Source organism: Pagrus pagrus (assembly GCF_965226575.1).
Source record: "Pagrus pagrus genome assembly, chromosome: 16".
Lineage (NCBI taxonomy): Eukaryota > Metazoa > Chordata > Actinopteri > Spariformes > Sparidae > Pagrus > Pagrus pagrus.
Window position 1 is genome coordinate 23348773 of NC_140200.1, and position 18512 is coordinate 23367284.

At 41.3% G+C, this 18512-nt stretch overlaps 1 protein-coding gene across 1 annotated transcript; it reads left to right on the forward strand.

Moving 5' to 3' along the window:
• The first annotated feature begins 1496 nt into the window (after positions 1-1496).
• nt5e (5'-nucleotidase, ecto (CD73)) lies at positions 1497-18127 on the forward strand. Its single transcript, XM_084378428.1, has 9 exons — positions 1497-2011; positions 6005-6227; positions 7565-7753; positions 12902-13099; positions 13340-13494; positions 14837-14945; positions 15068-15217; positions 15729-15929; positions 16012-18127. The coding sequence occupies exons 1-9, from the start codon at positions 1646-1648 to the stop codon at positions 16194-16196; spliced, it is 1776 nt and encodes a 591-aa protein (XP_084234554.1). The 5' UTR covers positions 1497-1645; the 3' UTR covers positions 16197-18127.
• The last annotated feature ends 385 nt before the right edge of the window (positions 18128-18512 follow it).

Sequence of the window (18512 nt, forward strand, 5' to 3'; positions counted from 1 at the left end):
GAACGGTCACTAAAACCTGTAACTTAAACATTGTAGAGCTGCTCCTGTATGTTAGCAGCTCACAGAACTGACCAGCTCTCCTTTCACATGACTGCAGTTGTCAATACGAGCAGTCGGCATTTTGGTGTTTGTGACGTGTTGAGTGAGACGATGTAGTTCACTGAGCGGTTTAACACAAAACAACATAATATTTTACTTCATTTACGACAAACTGAAACACCAAATGTGTGATTCATGACACATTTCAAACGGGATTAAAAATGTATTTGTCTCTCCTTGTTGACGACTGTACAGTTTCTTTCTGAAAGGGCCCATGGGGTCCACCAGGAGGGCCGGGACTTCGGCACTTTATACTGGTGCTACACTGCTCCTCACAGGCCAGACACACTGGATGTGTGTGCGACATAGGCGCAGTTCTCTGCAAAAAATAGACCTGAAAACGATCTGTAGACAGTCATATGGACATCATACCAGCATTTCACTACAGTTTTGATGTCAGTATGTGTAGAATATATCACAGACATGAAGAGAATACACTCTCTTTATGTCACTTTCACTTTCTCTCCTCTCGCTCCCTCTCGTTCCCCCTTCTTCTTTCTCGTTCTTTCGGCGGGGTGAAGGAAAATCACCTCACCAAATTTATTGAGTATTATCAAAGTCAAACTCATTCCTATGAAAGCAGCTCAGTGGCGTCCAAATGTATCAGACTGGATGGCTCAAATTATGACAGTGAAACAAGTCATTTCTCGGGGGTTGTGAGGGTCAAAAAAATGATCCACCATTTTACAGATGCTTCCCTAACAATGTAAAGTCATTTTGGGCCCCAGTGCATCACATGACGATGTAATTACACAGTTTGGCCATTACGAAAGGTGGCTTTAAAGCCTGGTGCTCTTCCTGGGGCCATGGGAGCCGGTCCTCTTTGACAGAGTCCTTCATGTTTGTACAGTAGTCCAGAAGGGACAAACCAAACCTTGGCTCTAGATATGGACTTCTATGCTTTACATGCTTAGCATCCATGGCAGTCGAGGGGGCGATGGGGGGTGTTTAGTTGGTTGCAACCTGCGACCTCACCTCTAGATGCAACTAAATCGTAAACAAAAACTGCTGGGTCTCCAGGTGGTGTTGATGTAGGTGTAGCCTCCACCCTGCAGACCACACTGAAGATAATCTGCTTTATTAAACAGTTATAAAGACATGAAATCTCCGGATGCACAGATCAGTGCTCTGTGAGGATGTGTGTTCAGTCTAATCCTCTTTTTCTATGGCCTTATGTTTCTGTTAAACTCTGTCTGAATCTCTTGTTGTGTCTTTTGTCAAACACTTTGAATTGCCTTTATTGAAAGATCTTTAACTTGCCTTGTGAGGTCAATGCATTCGTGCAAAACGATCAAAGGCTGGAGGAGACACGAGAGACGAAGAGGGCGTATCACAACAATCCTCCTCCTCCTTTTCCCGAAGGCTCTCCCTCCCTCCCTCTGTCTGTCTGTGCTCAGCCTGTAGGTTGTCTCTCTTCATTCACACTCCACAGTGAAGCTGAGGAGCGGAGAAGCAGGTGTGAGACGTGTCTCCTGCGGGTCATGTAAGAGGACAGCCCGTCCCGTCCCCGGTTTCCTCCTCCAGTGTTTTTACGCGCCGCGGAGAGATGGGAGCGCTGCGCCCGGAGAGGAGCGCTCTGCCGCGGCTCTGCCTCCACCTCCTCCTCCTCCTGCTGGGCTTCTCCGTGTCCACCTCGGCGGCCTGGGACCTGGTTCTCCTCCACACCAACGACGTGCACGCCCGGGTGGAGGAGACCAGCAAGCACTCCGGGAAATGCAGCAGCAGCAGGAAGAGCGGCGGGTGTTTCGCCGGAGTGGCCCGCAGAGCCACGATGATCAAGAAGATCCGCTCCCTGGACAGCAACGTGCTGCTGCTGGACGCCGGGGACCAGTTCCAGGGCAGCGTGTGGTTCAATTACTACAAGGGAGCCGAGGCTGCTCACTTCATGAACAAGCTGCAGTATGATGCCATGGTGAGACACAGACTGTTAATAACTGAGCTCTGATCACATGTATTCTCTCTGTGAAACTGGAGGGCAGTTCTGAATCAATCAAGAGAAAAGAGTGACTGTGAGTTTAAAGTGATGTTGTGCATTCATAGATATATGATGACAGACTTTATTGATGAATTATTGAGTCCTTCTGGTCCCAGCAAGCACATCTTTATGTTGAGTTTTGCAAAAACTCCAAATCCAAAGTAAACATGTCTAATTTCAAAACAAACTATCTCTATAAGTATCATTTCAGAAAGATATAGAGACTTGTTTTTACACATTTCATTTAGATTTGTGCTTATTACAACTAAAAAACATCTCTTATTGATTCTTTTTTATTATTATTTACTGTTGAAGTGGGATTCCCCCCCACTGTGTTTATTTCCAGTTATGGAGGAAGTATGCTCACCTTTTTCTTTAAGGAACAGTTCACCCAAAAAGTGAAATTCAGTCATTATCTCCTCCCCGCTCGTGCTGATGGAACGTAATTATGCAACTGAAGGAATTTCATGTCACAGTTTAGGCTTGTAAAGATGATGTTTTAGTAGAAATTATGTAACATTGTTCAAAATTGAAACAAACTTCAAATAATGTCGACATGGTTGTTGTCTCCAATGTGCGAGAGCTATCAGGTATTTTTTTATGAGTTATACCAAATCAAACATTTAATATTTTTGGTGTTGACAAGAAAAAAACATAAAGTGCTGGTACTGTTAGTCCCACTGTGAATCGACTGCAGCTTTATGCAGTTTTCATCTGAATTTTTGGGACGTTAGCTGGTTTTTATTCTGTAGGTGAGAAACACAGGTTCTACTCTGACCCCTTACTGAAGGATGAGTTCATACAAAAGTCAAATCCAGTCATCATCTCCTCCCCGCATGCTGATGGAAAGTCATGTGAAGTTTCGTAGTCCACAGAACATTTCTGGAGCTTCACAGCAAAACAGAGCAGCATTCTCCTAAATAAATGAAGTAGCTGGGGACTTGTTTTAAAATGTGAAAACACACAAAGCAAAACATAAAATAAAACGTAATCCAAGTCTCCAGAAGCCCAGAGATCCCAAACTGGTTTGAAAAAATGTTATTTACACCCTCGCTGCAGGCTCTTCAGACGGGGTGCGCACACTGATAAAATGCCAGGTTGAATTTAACCTAATTTTATTATGTCAAGTGGTTGCACAAGATAAATGTATCTAAAACCAGATCTATATTTTAAGTTGCGCGTACATGTTCTCAGTAATTTCAAGTGAGTTGTACACTCGACTTGTTTGTTATTTTTTCAAACAATTACTTAAACTGACAGCACCGACTGACTGTGTAATATAATCCTTTGTTTCAGAGAATTAGTATTGAAAAATGCATCATTCAGCATTGACATTTTCATAACGATACCCCTCCTGACTGAAACCGATTAATTGATTTCAAAACCGTTCGCAATAATTGAATCGTTGACAGCTAATCAATTAATCATTGCAGCTCTTTTCAGTCAAGTCTGTCAACTTAAGTATGTTTCTATTTTAGATGTCTCCATTCCAGCTTCTTAAATGTGAATATTTTCTGGTTTCTTTCCTCCTCTATGACAGAAAACTGAATATTTTTTTTCAAATTCTGACATTTTATCGACCAATAATCGAAAATAATTGACAGTTAATCAACAAAGGAATTACTCATCAGTTGCAGCCCTGTCTTTTATTACAGAATTCTTGAATATATGAATAAGAGTCTGTTGGTGCTAATTGTGACTTCTTCTGTGGTGGATCAAAGATAATCAAAGGATAACTGTAGTTTGCTGCCATTAAGGTTCACAAATATACAGAATAATGTTATTTTGCATTTGGTAGTAGACGTAAGATAAGTTCCTCTGTTGTTCCACATTTTTTATTACGAAGAAGAAATAACTTCTCAATTCACAGCGAGTCTTTGAGTCCCAGACAGTGCAGTGACCTCGAGAGATTTAAACCGTTCTAAACTACTGAAGCGGGTCAGTTATTGTACTTCTGCAGGAGACTGATCACCATCATGGTTTTAAAAGATGGGAGCTTCAGTTAAACACTGAAACCATCACTGAGAGAATGAATAGAAATGTGTGAGTGTAATGCAGACGAACGAGACTCTCCTCAGTGAAAGGCTGAATTTATTGATCCAGGTCTGAAGGGTTTTAATTAGCGTAATGGCTTCAGCTGAGAGAGAGACGTCTTCATGGATCAGCTGTCTGCTCACTCAGCCTTTTAATCTCTACACCAGAGTGAGAGGAATTACTTCAGACTCATTTTAAATCTCGATGGAGAATTAGTCCTGTACTGAGGAGTCTGACCTCAAAAAGGAGATGTTTTACATTCTGGGTGTGTACGGTGGCCAAGAGGGGACAAAAAGCTTAGCTCAAGAAAGGCAAATGAGGAAAAAATTGAGGCACACAAACAATTAAGAAAACACATTTACCAGTTTGAAGACACATTCATGAGTTCAAAAATTCAAAGCTTCCACAAGACAAAATAAACTCTATTCACAGAGCTACAAAGTACAGACTGTCAAACAAACCAAGGAAACAATACAAAATGCTAAAACAATGAAACTGCCAGAAAATTCTGAAAAGTAAACACCAATATTTTCACTCTAATTTATCCATCTAGACTGTTTTGGTGTGAGAGGCAGCTGTGTAGATATCGGCCGGAGATATGTCTGTTTTCTCTACAATATAATGGAACTAGATCGCACTCGGCTTGTGGAGCTCAAAGCACTAAAAAAATTACATAAAAAAAAAATCATGGCTCACTCAAGATGATCCACAGAGCTTGTTGTGAGCAGTTTCATGTAGGAACTATGTTCTTTCCTTATCACTGTGCAGAAGGATTACAGAAGGACACATTTCCCCTCCAGCTCCAGGCAGCAGTCAACATTACAGAACACAAACACCTGACAATGGAGGTCACCTCCGCTGATCACTGCTGCAGTCAGGTTGATAAACAGGAGTGAAGATAAATCCACTTTTTAACCCCAAAAGTTAAAAAGTAATCTCTGAGCTCTCCTCCCGTCAGTAAACAGCTCCAGATCAGAGCAGAATCTGACGTGACTCTGGGTGTTTATTCCTCCAGAAGGTCTGGATCTGCAGCAGATTCTCTAGACGGCCCTGATCGGCTGAAAGACATGCGTTGATCAGGGAGTGTCTTAGCTCTGTGAGGTCAAAGGTCAGCAGCAGGCCAGCTGAATGCAGGACCAGGATCTTCCAGTGAAAGAAGTTTCAGAGAAATGAGAGGTTTTAAATTCAAAACTCTCTGTTTCTCTTTATGTTTGTCAGGTTTTTCCTGTTTTAGTTTAAACATATGGAGCAGATAAAGTTCAGAGAGTTTAGCAGTTTGTTTAGAGCTTTGTAGATAAATAGTGGTCAATCTGTTTTCACTTGCATGTCAGTGTTTACTGTAAAACTTGCTCTGGTTAATTATCAAAGCAAAATACACCAGTTCTGTAGTCATGGAAAAATGGCATGAATCTGCTCTTTGGTTACAGGCCTCAGACTGATGATTTGGACTGAAGATTTTCTTCTGTAGAACATTAAGTAGAGTTTGACCCCTCTATGCTGTATTATTCAGATAAAGTCACCTCCTTCTAAGATGCATGGAGGTCTTCAGGCTTTATTATCCGGCCTTCATCGAGAGTTTTGACCTCTTGAGTTTGGATGATCCTTTTGGTTGAAGTGTTCATGGGTCAAAGACGTATCGCACTTTATTAATCCTGTCACGAGGGGTCACCTGTAGACATACTTTTGCTTTTCTGGGGGGGAACCACGAGTACAAACAGTAGATTAGTAGTCAAATACTTGTGTTTCCTATTAAAAGCAAAATCTAGAGGAACTAGTTTGTTAGTCTGTGTGTTATTTTACTGAACAAAGACTCTGACATGTTAACACATGTCTGTATTTGTGTGTAATCTGATGTTTGTTATTCTAAATCTCTCTTCTGTCCTTTTTCATTTTCAGGCCTTGGGAAATCACGAGTTCGACAACGGAGTGGATGGACTCATGAAGCCGTTCATGGAGGAGATCAAGTGTCCTGTTCTGAGCGCCAACATCAAACCTGATGAAGCTATGGCACCGACGTTCGGCAGCTCGTATCTACCTTATAAGATACTGACTGTGGGCAGCGAGAAGGTGGGCGTAGTGGGATACACGTCGCAGGAAACTCCGGCTCTGTCCAGACCTGGTGAGTGGACGTGACTTCTGTTTATTTCAGACTGTCTCACATCGTCTCCACGCTCATCTGGAGGCCTCCACACTGTAAACATGATGATGAACCACATCAGTGTGGTGACCCTGTTTTCTCTCCAACTGTCATGGCTGAGTGGAACAAAAAAAATTTCGGGGACAAAAAAAAGTTTTTCATGTTTAAAACCGAATGATTTTCTTTCTTCTAGGAAAAACACAAAGAAAAACTAGGTTTCACACATTCAATATTTTTTCTCCCAAATTAGAAACTTTCACGAATGAAAAAAAGTTTTTTCCCTGAAAATGATTTTGTACTCCTCGCTCTGTTTCACACAGAAGGGGGAAACAAACAAAGACAAAACAAACAAAAATTGCTTGGCTTCACACATGAACACACATTTCCCCTGGGGGAAAAATATTCAACGTGTTTTCACAGATGAAAAGAAAAAAAAACCCATCAACTCAGGGAAGAAAACGATTTAGATCAGACTTAGAAAATGGTTAACCAGAAACAAAATACATGTGAACTTCACCTCATCTATTAGTGTAACTACAGTCTTTTAGTATTTGTTCTTGTTCCACTCCACAGGACACTACTCCAGTAAACTGTGGGTCAAGAGATAGAGCAGGACGTCCACTAATAACACGGTTCATTCCTCAGCTCCTACTATACACACTTTAAAGTGTTTTTGGAAAGATGATGAGCACCAAATTCATCAGGCAACTGTTTGTGACTCTTACTGACTTTAGAAACCGGATGATAAACAACCTGTGGTTGTTTGGTGTCGTTTTGAAACTCAGACAAAAATTCAACGAGTCAAGGCAAAGGTGACAGAGAGGCGTCTGAGCGGCTGCTGGAATAGATAAAGAAGTATAAATACCAGGAGGAAGTTCATCAGGGCAGCTCCGATTTAGATTATAAAAGTTAATTTTAAACAAATGTATAAAGAGATTCATGACGGAGCACCTACTGCTTCTGTTTACTATTTAATTGTTTGCCCATTTTAAGAAAACAGTATATCTTCTATGGTATATGCTTTGCTGCTCCTGGCTACTTAAATAACTGTAAATAAAATTACCATGGAGATTAGTGAATCTGTGTATTTTTCCTAACTGGATCTGAGAACAGAGTCTGTCACTGATGAGACCAAATAATTCTTCACAATTTCACACTAATGTTTGGAATAATAGTGAAAATAGACATTGTGTTACGCTGTAACACCTTTAAATGTTGATGTTTGTGCAGCTTTGTTTGTGTAAGTTTTTAAAGACATAAATAAATGTTTGTGCAGCGTTAACAGATATTTTGAACTGTTTGTCCGTGTCGGCGTTCAGGACCTCACCTGGAGTTCGAGGACGAGGTGACCTCGCTGCAGCTGCAGGTGAACAAACTGCAGACGCTGGGAGTGAATAAGATCATCGCTCTGGGTCACTCCGGCTTCACGGTGGATCGCGAGATCGCCAAGAAGGTCCGCGGAGTCGACGTGGTCATCGGTGGACACACCAACACTTTCCTGTTCACAGGTACGGAGCTGTTAACATCACATCTGTCTTATCTTTGTCTCATACTGTGGTCATCTTTTATAATTCCAAACATCACCCATCACTCACATCTGGATTATTCCAGATGTTTCAAACTTAAAGTGAACAGATTTTTGAAATGGAAACCGAGGACATTTCCAGTTTTGCGGTCAATATATCATTAAAATATCCAGCGTTGTTATCATTGAATTAAAAAAGGGGGAAAATTCTGTTTTCATGTATTTTGACAACAGAAAAACTGATTTATGTAATAAACTGCAGTCTGACTGATAATTGTGTACTAACTGTAGATGTTTAAAGTTGGGCTCATTTGAAAACACACTTATACATTGTAGGCCAGTTTAATCTGGATCAAAGCATCATATTATATCATCAGTTTCAAATTCAGACAACTGCACCAGGGGCAATGTGTTAGTTTAATTCAATTTGTACACATACTAAAACATACAGTAACATGTAGACACAAAAAAATGAAATAGAAATTTAAAAAACTATGCATTTCCATTTTCCAGCTAATCCAGGAGGGTTTATAGAGTTTATTTATCTTAAGAAACTCTCAACACAGAAAGGAACATTTCACCTTGCAGTTAATCACAAACATTCAACATCAACACACCTGGTTTCCCTTAACAGGAAGGGTATGAAAAATTGTAATCTGAAAAGTAACTGGTAACTAAAGCTGTCAGATGAAGGTATCGTCGTAAAAAGCACAATATTTTCCTTGAGATGTAGAAGAGCAGTAGAAAGTTACATAAAATGAAAATACTCAAGCAAAGCAGAAGTACCTGTAATGTGCACTTAAGTAAATTAATTGTGTCAGTGTTTTAAATGCACAGTTAAAAACAGGGATATTTCCAGGGACAAATCACAAAAAACAGGGACGTCTGGTCACCATATTCAAACCAGAGAGATCCTCAAGTTGTGCTGCGAGCCGTGCTGCTAATACACCGGCGTCACGCTCTGCCTCTGATCTGCGGGTCGTGCCTTTGTTATAGCCGGCTTTGCATGCAGGGATTATCCACATCGACAGATGAAAAAACTTGAAATAAACCTCCAGGATGTCATTGCAGTGTGTTTTAAACTGCTGCACGAGGACCACGAGCATCACTCACCGTGCTGGTAGTCATCTGATCTAATCGCTGGCCAAAGCAATCGTCCACCGCAATGTGACGTCGGGTTACGCTTCTCCAAAGTTGATTGTGTTTAACTTCCACATGTTTGGTCAACAGTGAGTTAATAGATTGTAATTTTAGTGGTAAATTGTCTGAGGAAAATGTTAATGATCTCAACAGCCTCAGCTCTTTTATGCCTTTATGCCTGTATTAAGTTATCCACTCTCTAACTTGTTCATGACTTAAAACTACTTAGCCAAGAAAATCATGTATACAACTTCCCATGTCGTAACTACGAGCTCACGAGTTTCATTTGAAGGCCGCCTCTGTTTTTTTCTGACTTGAGTGCAGACCAAAACATACCTACATTATCAGTCACAGGTATTTTTGGTGAACGTGCTCTGGTGTTTGTTGCAGCACTTTCAGTTAATGAATCATCAGCCAGACTGAAACATGACTGAGCTGTGTATGTGTGCCAGATGATTATTGATTCATTGGACTTTCCTGCAGTCTGTCTCTGTGTCTCCTGACATGAGGAAACTTTGAGTCTTCATACCTGTGGTCAGCTCCAGAGTAAACAGTTTTTGTCCCAGTGTGGTCTCCATAAATAGCTCTGTAGTGTTTTAATTAAACAGCAGTGAACCGTCGCTGAGCAGACACAGGAAGTGGGTGGTTGGTTTGGACCTCGAGCCACAGAAACAAGCACTGAGTCACTGTTTGAAATTCGCTAAGGAAGAGTGTTTTTGGAGTTGAGATGAGTGGAGTCACAGAGTGTCATCGTCGAGAAGCTGAAAACTAATGATGTGTTCGAGTCTGCCTTGAACTTTTGGCTTAATAATTCAGTTTAACAAGTCATCATACAGCCATTCATTTCATGTAGAGGCGAGGACAACTGCAATTGTTTGCTGAACCTATTGCTGCCAGAACAAAAAACAAAGAAAACCTCTAAACTTTGGCCCAAAAGTCAAAGAAAGAAAATTGCTTATAGTTGAGCAGCAGGATTACAGTGGAACATTTACAGTTCAGCTCCATGAAAGAAGAAAAGCTGCTCTGATCAAGACCATGTGTGGAAAAGTGCGTCAGCAGGAAGTAAATCGCAGTAGAGTTAATGTTTTTTTTACATTACATTTACGTTTTGTAAAGTTAGCCGAATTAGCCATTAGCTGTTCTTGTTTGCAGTGTAAACATACATGTACAGACAGCTCTCACTGGATTACTTGATACGGAAGATAACATAAAAATGTAATAATTCTAAAGCAAGTTCTGCAGTTATGGATATGCATATTCTTCCTGTGATTTCTAACCAGATATACAGGCACGTATTCAGAGAGAACCAATTCTGGGAAGGTGTGAGTCACACTGAAACTGAAAATGTGTGTTTAGATTGGGCTTGAAGTTTGCCCAGAGCAAATTAGAATTCAAACTACAATAACTTACAGATGTTTTCAGAACATGTGCACAAACTTCTCTTACAGTAACTTTGCGTCACATCTCTTCCACCCCACAGCCCACTCAACAACATTTGAAAACATCTGGATTATTGTTTTTATTCCAGTCATCTGTTTCTATCTGAACTGCAAAATTACATTTTCGTACGACGCAGCCCAAAACAAAAGACTTTATTCAGACATTGTTTTTGTATCAGACAATCAAACTCTGAAAAAAAGTCTGATGTAGAATGTTACTCTTCTCTACGTTTTTGTACATTATGTGGATTTTGTAAATAAAAATGTTGTGTAGCCGTTCTGGCCGGGTCTCAGAAATACTGTTGTCAAGAGACTTCATGGTTAAAGGAAAAGTTTGCTCAAAAACAAAAATTCTAGGGGTGTGCATCTCTCCCTTATAAGATCCGATATGTATCTAGATACACGGGCTATGATATGATTCAGGGACGATTGTCTTTATTATAGAACAATTCTGTATGTTTGTTTTATACCTCCCACACAGTGAAGAAGTTCATGTGTGCTCGTGCTTGTCAATGCTCTTTTAGAGGAAAATCAATTGATCTACATGATCATGTCTGAGTACAAGTTTCCACTACACTGTAAGGTCTCCTCGCCCCATGCTGATGGAAAGTCTGGTGAAGTTTCACAGCATAACAGTGTTGTAGCGTTCTCCTGTTTAGGAGAAGGAGCTGGGGACTTTTAAAATGGAAAAAACAACCAAAAAAGCATGCACCTTGCATATTATTACTATTCATTATTCACTTTACATGTTGACCTACCTTTTTACAAGTGGTGTGAATCTTCACTGGCCTCCTATTTGATTCAGTTTGATTACGATTCAGCTGTCAAGGATTCAAATGCAAAGCGATTCTGGCTGCACCTCGGTGTACGGCATCCTCACTGATCTATATCACAGCACACAGCTACTTTTTAATCATTTAAATTCCCCTTTTATTCAGAAAGACCTTCCAATAATCAGACTACAGCAGTATACAAAATAAAAGCTGCATCTTTTCAACATGTAAACATTACAAAAACAAAGCATTTATCCATCTGCAGACCTTACACCTTTGTTGTCATCTACAATAATACTGTTTTGACATGGCAGCTTCAAGATGAGGCATCTATTGACTCTGCTGCACACACCTCTCAGAGTTGGACGGAGAAGTTGACAGCACCTCTTCAGGTGCATCATGATGTAAAATCACGATACATCTTTTTATCCAGTAACTTCCACACCTCTTTTCTTTTTACCTTATATGGTATTACTCCCTTGAGGTAGGATCTGAACTGAGCAGGAACTTGTGTACAATTCTGCTAATTTACGAGAAGTAAAGCGTGTGAGTGTGTGGGGGAGTAAACACTCAAACACACTCATTTCTCCTTAGGTACTGAGATACTTTCAAGGCTGTCTGGTCATCTGGCGTTTCGCTTTAAACTTCCCTTTTTGACTAATTACCATAGTATTCTATAAACTGTGACTGTCTCTGGAGCTCTAATCACTCAGAATGCCTTGGTGTGAAGAGCGCTGACCTTTCAGCTGAAATAGATTAACTCTGTTATTCTTTGTTTTTCTATTTTACCATTTATTAAATAATGCAAAAGACAATCTTTTGTCAATTCAGGTTTTATTTCTTCCCTTCTCTGCAAGGGGAAACAAGAATTTCCACCACAGTCCGCTGTAATCCAAGTCTGTAGAAGCCCCGAGATCCCAAACTGATCTGAAAATACGCTTTACACCCTTTTTAAAGAGGAACTCTTCACTGTAGCTGCTAATATAAAAGCATGAGCTTGACCGCAAGTAGAGGGTGTGAATAACGTCTTTTCAAATCAATCTGGGATCTTGCCCAACGAGCTGTATGGAGCCATTTGATGTTTGTTGGTTGTTTTTTAAATTTTAAAACAAGTCTCCAGCTACTCCAGTTGTTTAGCAGAATGCTGCAACACTGTTTTACTGTGAAGCTCCAGAAATGATTTGTGGACTATGAAACTTCACCTGACTTTCCATCAGCACGGGGGAAGGAAGTATAATGAGGTCAAATGAAGCAGAGAAAAATAAAGAGAGCAGCAAGTTGTAAATCAGGTGAGTCTAAATGAAGCTTTTAATCCAGTTTTACCAGACTCTGGACCACGTCATAAAGTGAAGTCACTTGTAACGCCAGACTCCCTTATAAATTGTGTGGTTTTAAGAGTTGTTGCATCATGAGGAGAAACTTTACAAACTTTGTGAAACGGTTACAGCAGTTTGTTGTGGCATCGCTGTAGAAGCCTGTCTGTTTTTCATGTGTAAAGTTCATCCTGTCTGAACTGTCTTACATCTGATTTCTCCATTTACACTCAATTTATTAAATAATAAAACCTATTTAGGGGGAAACATGTGAAAAACGGTAACTGATAAAGGCTACTTCTTTGGAGGAAAAGGAAAGTGGAGAAAGTCACCAGATTCCCTTTAAAAAACGCTCAATTCTAAGATCTTAATCTTAATTGACACAACAAGACATTTGGGGTCATATTATAGATTATGAATCAACAGGTTTACACAGATTCTTACTCTCCTGGTCTTTATCTTTCAGGGCGTCCTCCCTCCTCTGAGGTCCCGTTGGGTAGTTATCCATTCATGGTGACATCAGTGGACGGGCGGCAGGTTCCCGTCGTGCAGGCCTACGCCTTTGGAAAATATCTGGGTTACTTGAAAGTGACCTTTGATGATGCCGGAAACGTGGTGAAGTCAAAAGGAAACCCAATCCTGCTGGACAGCAGCATCCCACAGGGTAAAGAGAGCTCAGACTCTGCATCTGTTTTTATTCATTTGTTCCATGTTTCTTCATGTTCAGGGAGAGACCCTTTTCTTAAGACATGAAATACAGAACCTTCAGAAAATGATCTACTATCACTCGGAAAAGTAAAACTACAAACCAGAGAATGGTTTTAAGCCAGTAGGGGTGTAGAGGAAGTATATCCATGTTTCTGTTTTAAACATTAAACCACTCAAATCAAACATCTTTATCCAGATCCAGATGTTCTCGCTGACGTGGAGGAATGGAAAAAGAGTCTGGCCAACTACTCGGCTCAGGAGGTGGGAAAGACTCTGGTGTTCCTGAACGGGACAACTGAGGAGTGTCGATTTCGAGAATGCAACCTGGGAAACCTGATCTGTGACGCAATGGTACGTCATCATTATAGGAAGAGTTCATGGATAATCTGTCATTTGAATGGTTGGGTGGATCTCAGATTCTGCTAACGTGAGAATGATCCCATGTAGTCAAAATCAAGGTTTAAGTGTTAAACCAGTTTTAGAGCCAACAACGACACAAAAAGGTGTTGGATGGGACTTTTGAGATTGTAATTTCCTGGATAATGAATCATCTTGCACTCTTGCAAAACAATAACATAGCTTTATTCAGTAATGTGGGTGAAACAGAGAAAATGTGTTCTGATGCCCTCCGGCTGCGCTGCTTGGACTTGGGATAGATAGTTTTAAAATAAAAAGTAGTTGGCAAAGCTGATGGCAGCTTTTGGCTAGCTGTGTGGACAATGAAAAGATTCGAGACCGAGCTATCTCCTCTGACAAAAGATTGATTGGAATGGGCACATCAGGCACCCCTTTCACATTTGAAAGCACTACTGTCTCCACCACGTCTACAAAGACTCTTTGTACAGTAGTTCAGTGTAAGAAACTCATTAGAAATCATCAAAGGTGAGGCAAGGCTCGCTGGAGGTGTTTCCATCTCTCAACAGTCTCCGGTCATCTCTACTGCTGTGGTTGTGCAAAGTGGTTGAAGAATAGTTTAGTCTGTTTTTTTAATAATGTTTCCTTCGATTGCCTAAGTTTATAGTGAATCTGCTGCTAAATGTAGCAGCCATTAGCTCAGTTAGCCGTTCAGCTAGTCGTCCCACTTGCTGACTCAGCCAAGAGCAAAAACCAGCAAGAAGACCTCAGCTCACCTCAGTATTGTATTTTCTCGCCAAACTGGCCTCCGTCTTCTCAGAGGCTGTTACACGGGCGTAACATCGAGCACAATTAGTTTCTGCAAACACTGATCAATATCCAGTCCCTTCCGAGCTGCCGGTGTTTAGAGGAAACTGAAGAAGCTTCTGTCAGCACAAATATCAAGAAGCCAGTCCAGGACAGACCTCGATGAATTCTCTGGCTAGCTGCCAGGAACTGTTGATTTTGAACATCTCCAGATGTAGAAAATGTCTTATATTTGGGTCAGATCCCAACCATAACCAACTACTCGAAAAAGTCTTGAAGTAAAATTGCTGTGTTCCAAGAACTCAAGGTTTGAAAATGCTCGAAATCAGACCACCTGGAAGGGAGGTCCACTTCCAATAATGTGTGATTTTAGCATGAATTCAAAATCTAAACTAATCCGCCTGCTGATCGTGGGAGCTGTAAAGGAACCCATCTTACACACAATTAGCTTCAAGCTTATTCTGGTTATGAATCAGCAAATCGTGATATTTGTGTTTACTGAGGGAATCTGCTATTTGTTTTCATCTTTCAGGTCAACAACAACATCCGATTCTTAGAGGACGAGCAGTGGAACCACGTCAGCGCCTCCATCTTCAATGGAGGAGGCATCCGAACGTCCATCGATGAGCACAGCAGGAACGGTGCGCCGCTGATTTCCATCTGAGTAAAATTCAACCAGAGCAGCATTTCAGGAAAATGGTTGGGTATTTTCTGTAAAACTAAAGAAAAACTTTATAAAAGTGCGCTGATGTGTCGTCTGCAGGTTCGATCACCATGGAGGACCTGATCTCCGTCTTACCTTTTGGAGGAACCTTCGACCTGGTGCAGCTGAACGGCTCCACGCTGAGGAGAGCTTTCGAGCACTCAGTGAAACGATACGGCGAAAGCACCGGAGAATTTCTCCAAGTGTCCGGTATCTTTGATTTTCCATCGTTTCCATCTGTGCATTTATCATCCATTTTTAGACGCCTGACATGTCTTATGCCGTTTTTCCACTAGCACTTTTGGCCGCGCCGAGTCAAGCCGAGCTGTGCTAATTTGCTTTTCCATTACCAGTTTTACTGCGCCTAGTTGAGCTGAGCTGCGACGGACCTGCTCCCCAGTAGGGCCAAGTCGCGGCCACCCCCCCACCAAGTGGGCTGCGGTGACGACCTGCGACTTATCCAACCCGTAAAAAGCCCCAGTCTCCACCTCAAATCGATACTGAACTGGGGGTTCTTAAATAGTACTGCGGGGATCGAGACAAGCGCGTTACTGGTTTAAGACACACCGTCCAGCAGGTAGCCCAGTTGTGGCGGGGCTGCCGCGCCAAGTCAAACCGAGTAGAGCCAGGCCGGCAGATGCAATGGAAAAACGGCATTAGTTACTGATGTTTCATCCTCGGTCACGTCTCGATGGACTCAGACTGATGATGTTTCCGACAGGTTTCCACGTAGAGTTCGACCTCTCCAAACCGTCGGGTAGTCGCGTGAGGACCCTCGACATCCTCTGCACTCAGTGTCGAGTCCCTCAATACGAACCCGTGGAGGATGGGACGGTTTACACGGTGGTGGTGCCGTCCTTCATGGTGACGGGCGGAGACGGATACTCCATGATCAGGAATGAGACGCTCAAACACAACAGCGGTGAGAAGCTGGGATGTTTTGAGGATTTAGGTTTTGGGATTCAGAGCTGAAACTTTTCATTTGACTCTTTATTTCCTTCCAGGTAATCTGGACATTTCAGTCGTGTCCAACTACATCATGCAGAGAAGGAGAGTTTATCCGGCTGTTGAAGGACGAATCAAGATCTACAACTCAGCTTCTGGACCGCGAGGACACATTTTACTGGTTTCACTGGTGCTGCTCTGGACTCTTTGGGAGCATGTAGGAGTGACTTCAGCCAGTTTTTAAACAAACCGCAACTTGAAGAATCAACAACACAGATGGATGTAATTCTACAGGACTGAAAATATGATTTGACTTTAATTTGATTCTATTTTACATTTCGGAACAAAAGCTGAGCTCGAGGAGACGGTTTCTCCTGAAAAAACTGGTCAGGAGTCTCTTGAATCTCCGTGTGGACCAAGTTTGGACTCAGAAAAACCACAGCTGAGGTGACTTAAAGCTCCGGGAGAAATCCTCTCTCTGTCCACGCACAAGAAGTTAAAGTTCCATGAAGTGTCTATTTGCTTTGGTATAGTTACGTGTTTCCTGTAAAAACAGGCAGCTAGGGAGGGATTTGCCAGTAGCGCTGAATGGATCATCAGCTCCCACTAACCACAGCCTCTCGACAACAGGGAATACAGCACTTAGAGGGGTTTCTTGCTAGATTTGGCTCCTGGTACCCAGGGGCTGAGTTAGCAAATAGGACCAATAGCTGCACAGCTAACCGAGCTAACAGTAGCTACATCTAGCAGCACGTCAGGAAACTCCATAAATGATCTTAGCAATCTAACTGGCCTCCGTCATTCTCGGAGGTGTTCACGGTTAGTTAGCAATAAGTAAAGCTGTCTGTGCAGAAATTATGATCGGGTTCAACCCAGAGTAGTGAGTCAAGTTTAAGTTAAAGTTCATTTAGTTTTTGTTCAGTAATCTGCGACCATAGAAACACTTGGCATCCTTCTTTTACGGAAGCCCTGAGGGGCCAGTAAGGACTTTTTTTTTTCTGGTGATCTGTTTTGTCCGATCTAAATTGTTATCTCTCCTGCGTTTATTACTTGAGAAAATATTATTTCTGTGTGGCTTCACACATGAAAAAAGAAATTCTGCTGATGAGAAAAAAATGTGAACTTACCCTGCAAAACCTTTTTTTTCCACCAGTTCTCAAGTCATAGACATGGTAGAGATAACAGTTTACATCAGACGTAGATAATGGATCACCAGGAACAAAAAATGTTCCTCACTTGCCCCTCAGGGCTTCCGTATTCTTAAAAATTAGGAGAGCGTTTATTGGACGCCCCCGACTGATGGATGACATGAAAACAGGATATTTAGTTCGCGTTAGCTCAGACAGAAGCTGTTTCCCGCAGCAGCCTCTCTTCAGTCGGGAACATGCAGTGTTTTTGAAGCAGACTTCCTCGGGTGAACAAGGCCTCCTCTGTGTGAGGGATCCCCTGAACAACGCTCGCTGCCTCTTAATGCTCGGGAACTCCTCATTAGTCAGTTCACTGGGTGTAACACAGCTGGCACCGGCCTGCACCAACACCAGCTGCCAAATTCTAGAAACCCACCACATTAAGAGTCAGGAAACTGTTCTGAGAAGAGACAGATCTCACTGTCACAGTGCGGGATCAGCCTGAGTCACATCACTTTTCTACTTTTTACTGTTTTATATTTAGACGTTCAGTGGAAAGAGTTTGTCAGAGCAGCTTCATGTCTCAATTAGAGGAATGTAGATTTCGCAATTCACTTTAAAGGGCCAGTATTTTAACAAATGCTCTCTCTTAGCTCCAGTAGTATCCGTCCACTTACATAGTTTTAGTTTTATTTGTCAAGATTTTGAGGTATGTGAGATTGAGGATTGAGTCTGTGCTGCTCAAAGTGTTGAAAAATGATCATAAACACATTTTACATCGAAACTGTCGACTGTGTTCTGTGTATTTATCCTGACTAAAGCCGGTCAGACGAGTGTGTTTTCTTTCATTCATTTGGCATCATTTAGTTTCTTCGGGATGGGAGTCTCAACACGATTCAGATTCTGACAGTTATGATGCGTTTATAAATGATTGTCACTGTTTTGAGGCATCAAAGCTGTTGATTTCTATACATGATTTATTTTTTCTCACTGTTACTTTTAAAACATATCATACTTGTAATGATCCAAAATAAACGAATTAATTCACTTCCTTTATCTGTGCTCAGCCATTCTCAACAAAGTACAAATACTCTGTTACTGTACTTCAGTAGATGATTCAGGTATCTGTACTTTACTTGAGTATTTATTTCTCACACCTTTTTTTTTTTTCCTCTCTACATCTGAACACAAATATCTGAACCTTCTCCTCCTCACGTTTTCAAAACAGGTTTGTTACTTTAGTTTGATGCATTTAAGGGTGATTATGGATTATTTTTATTTTATGACATCACAAGACTGATTCATGAGTTCATTCAGTCAAAACTGTTCATGGAAATGCACCAGATTCACGTTTTGATTTTTTTGATTCTTTGTTAACTTTCACTTAAAGTTAAAAGTTCGCTTAAAATTTGCTTGACATTTTATGGAAACAT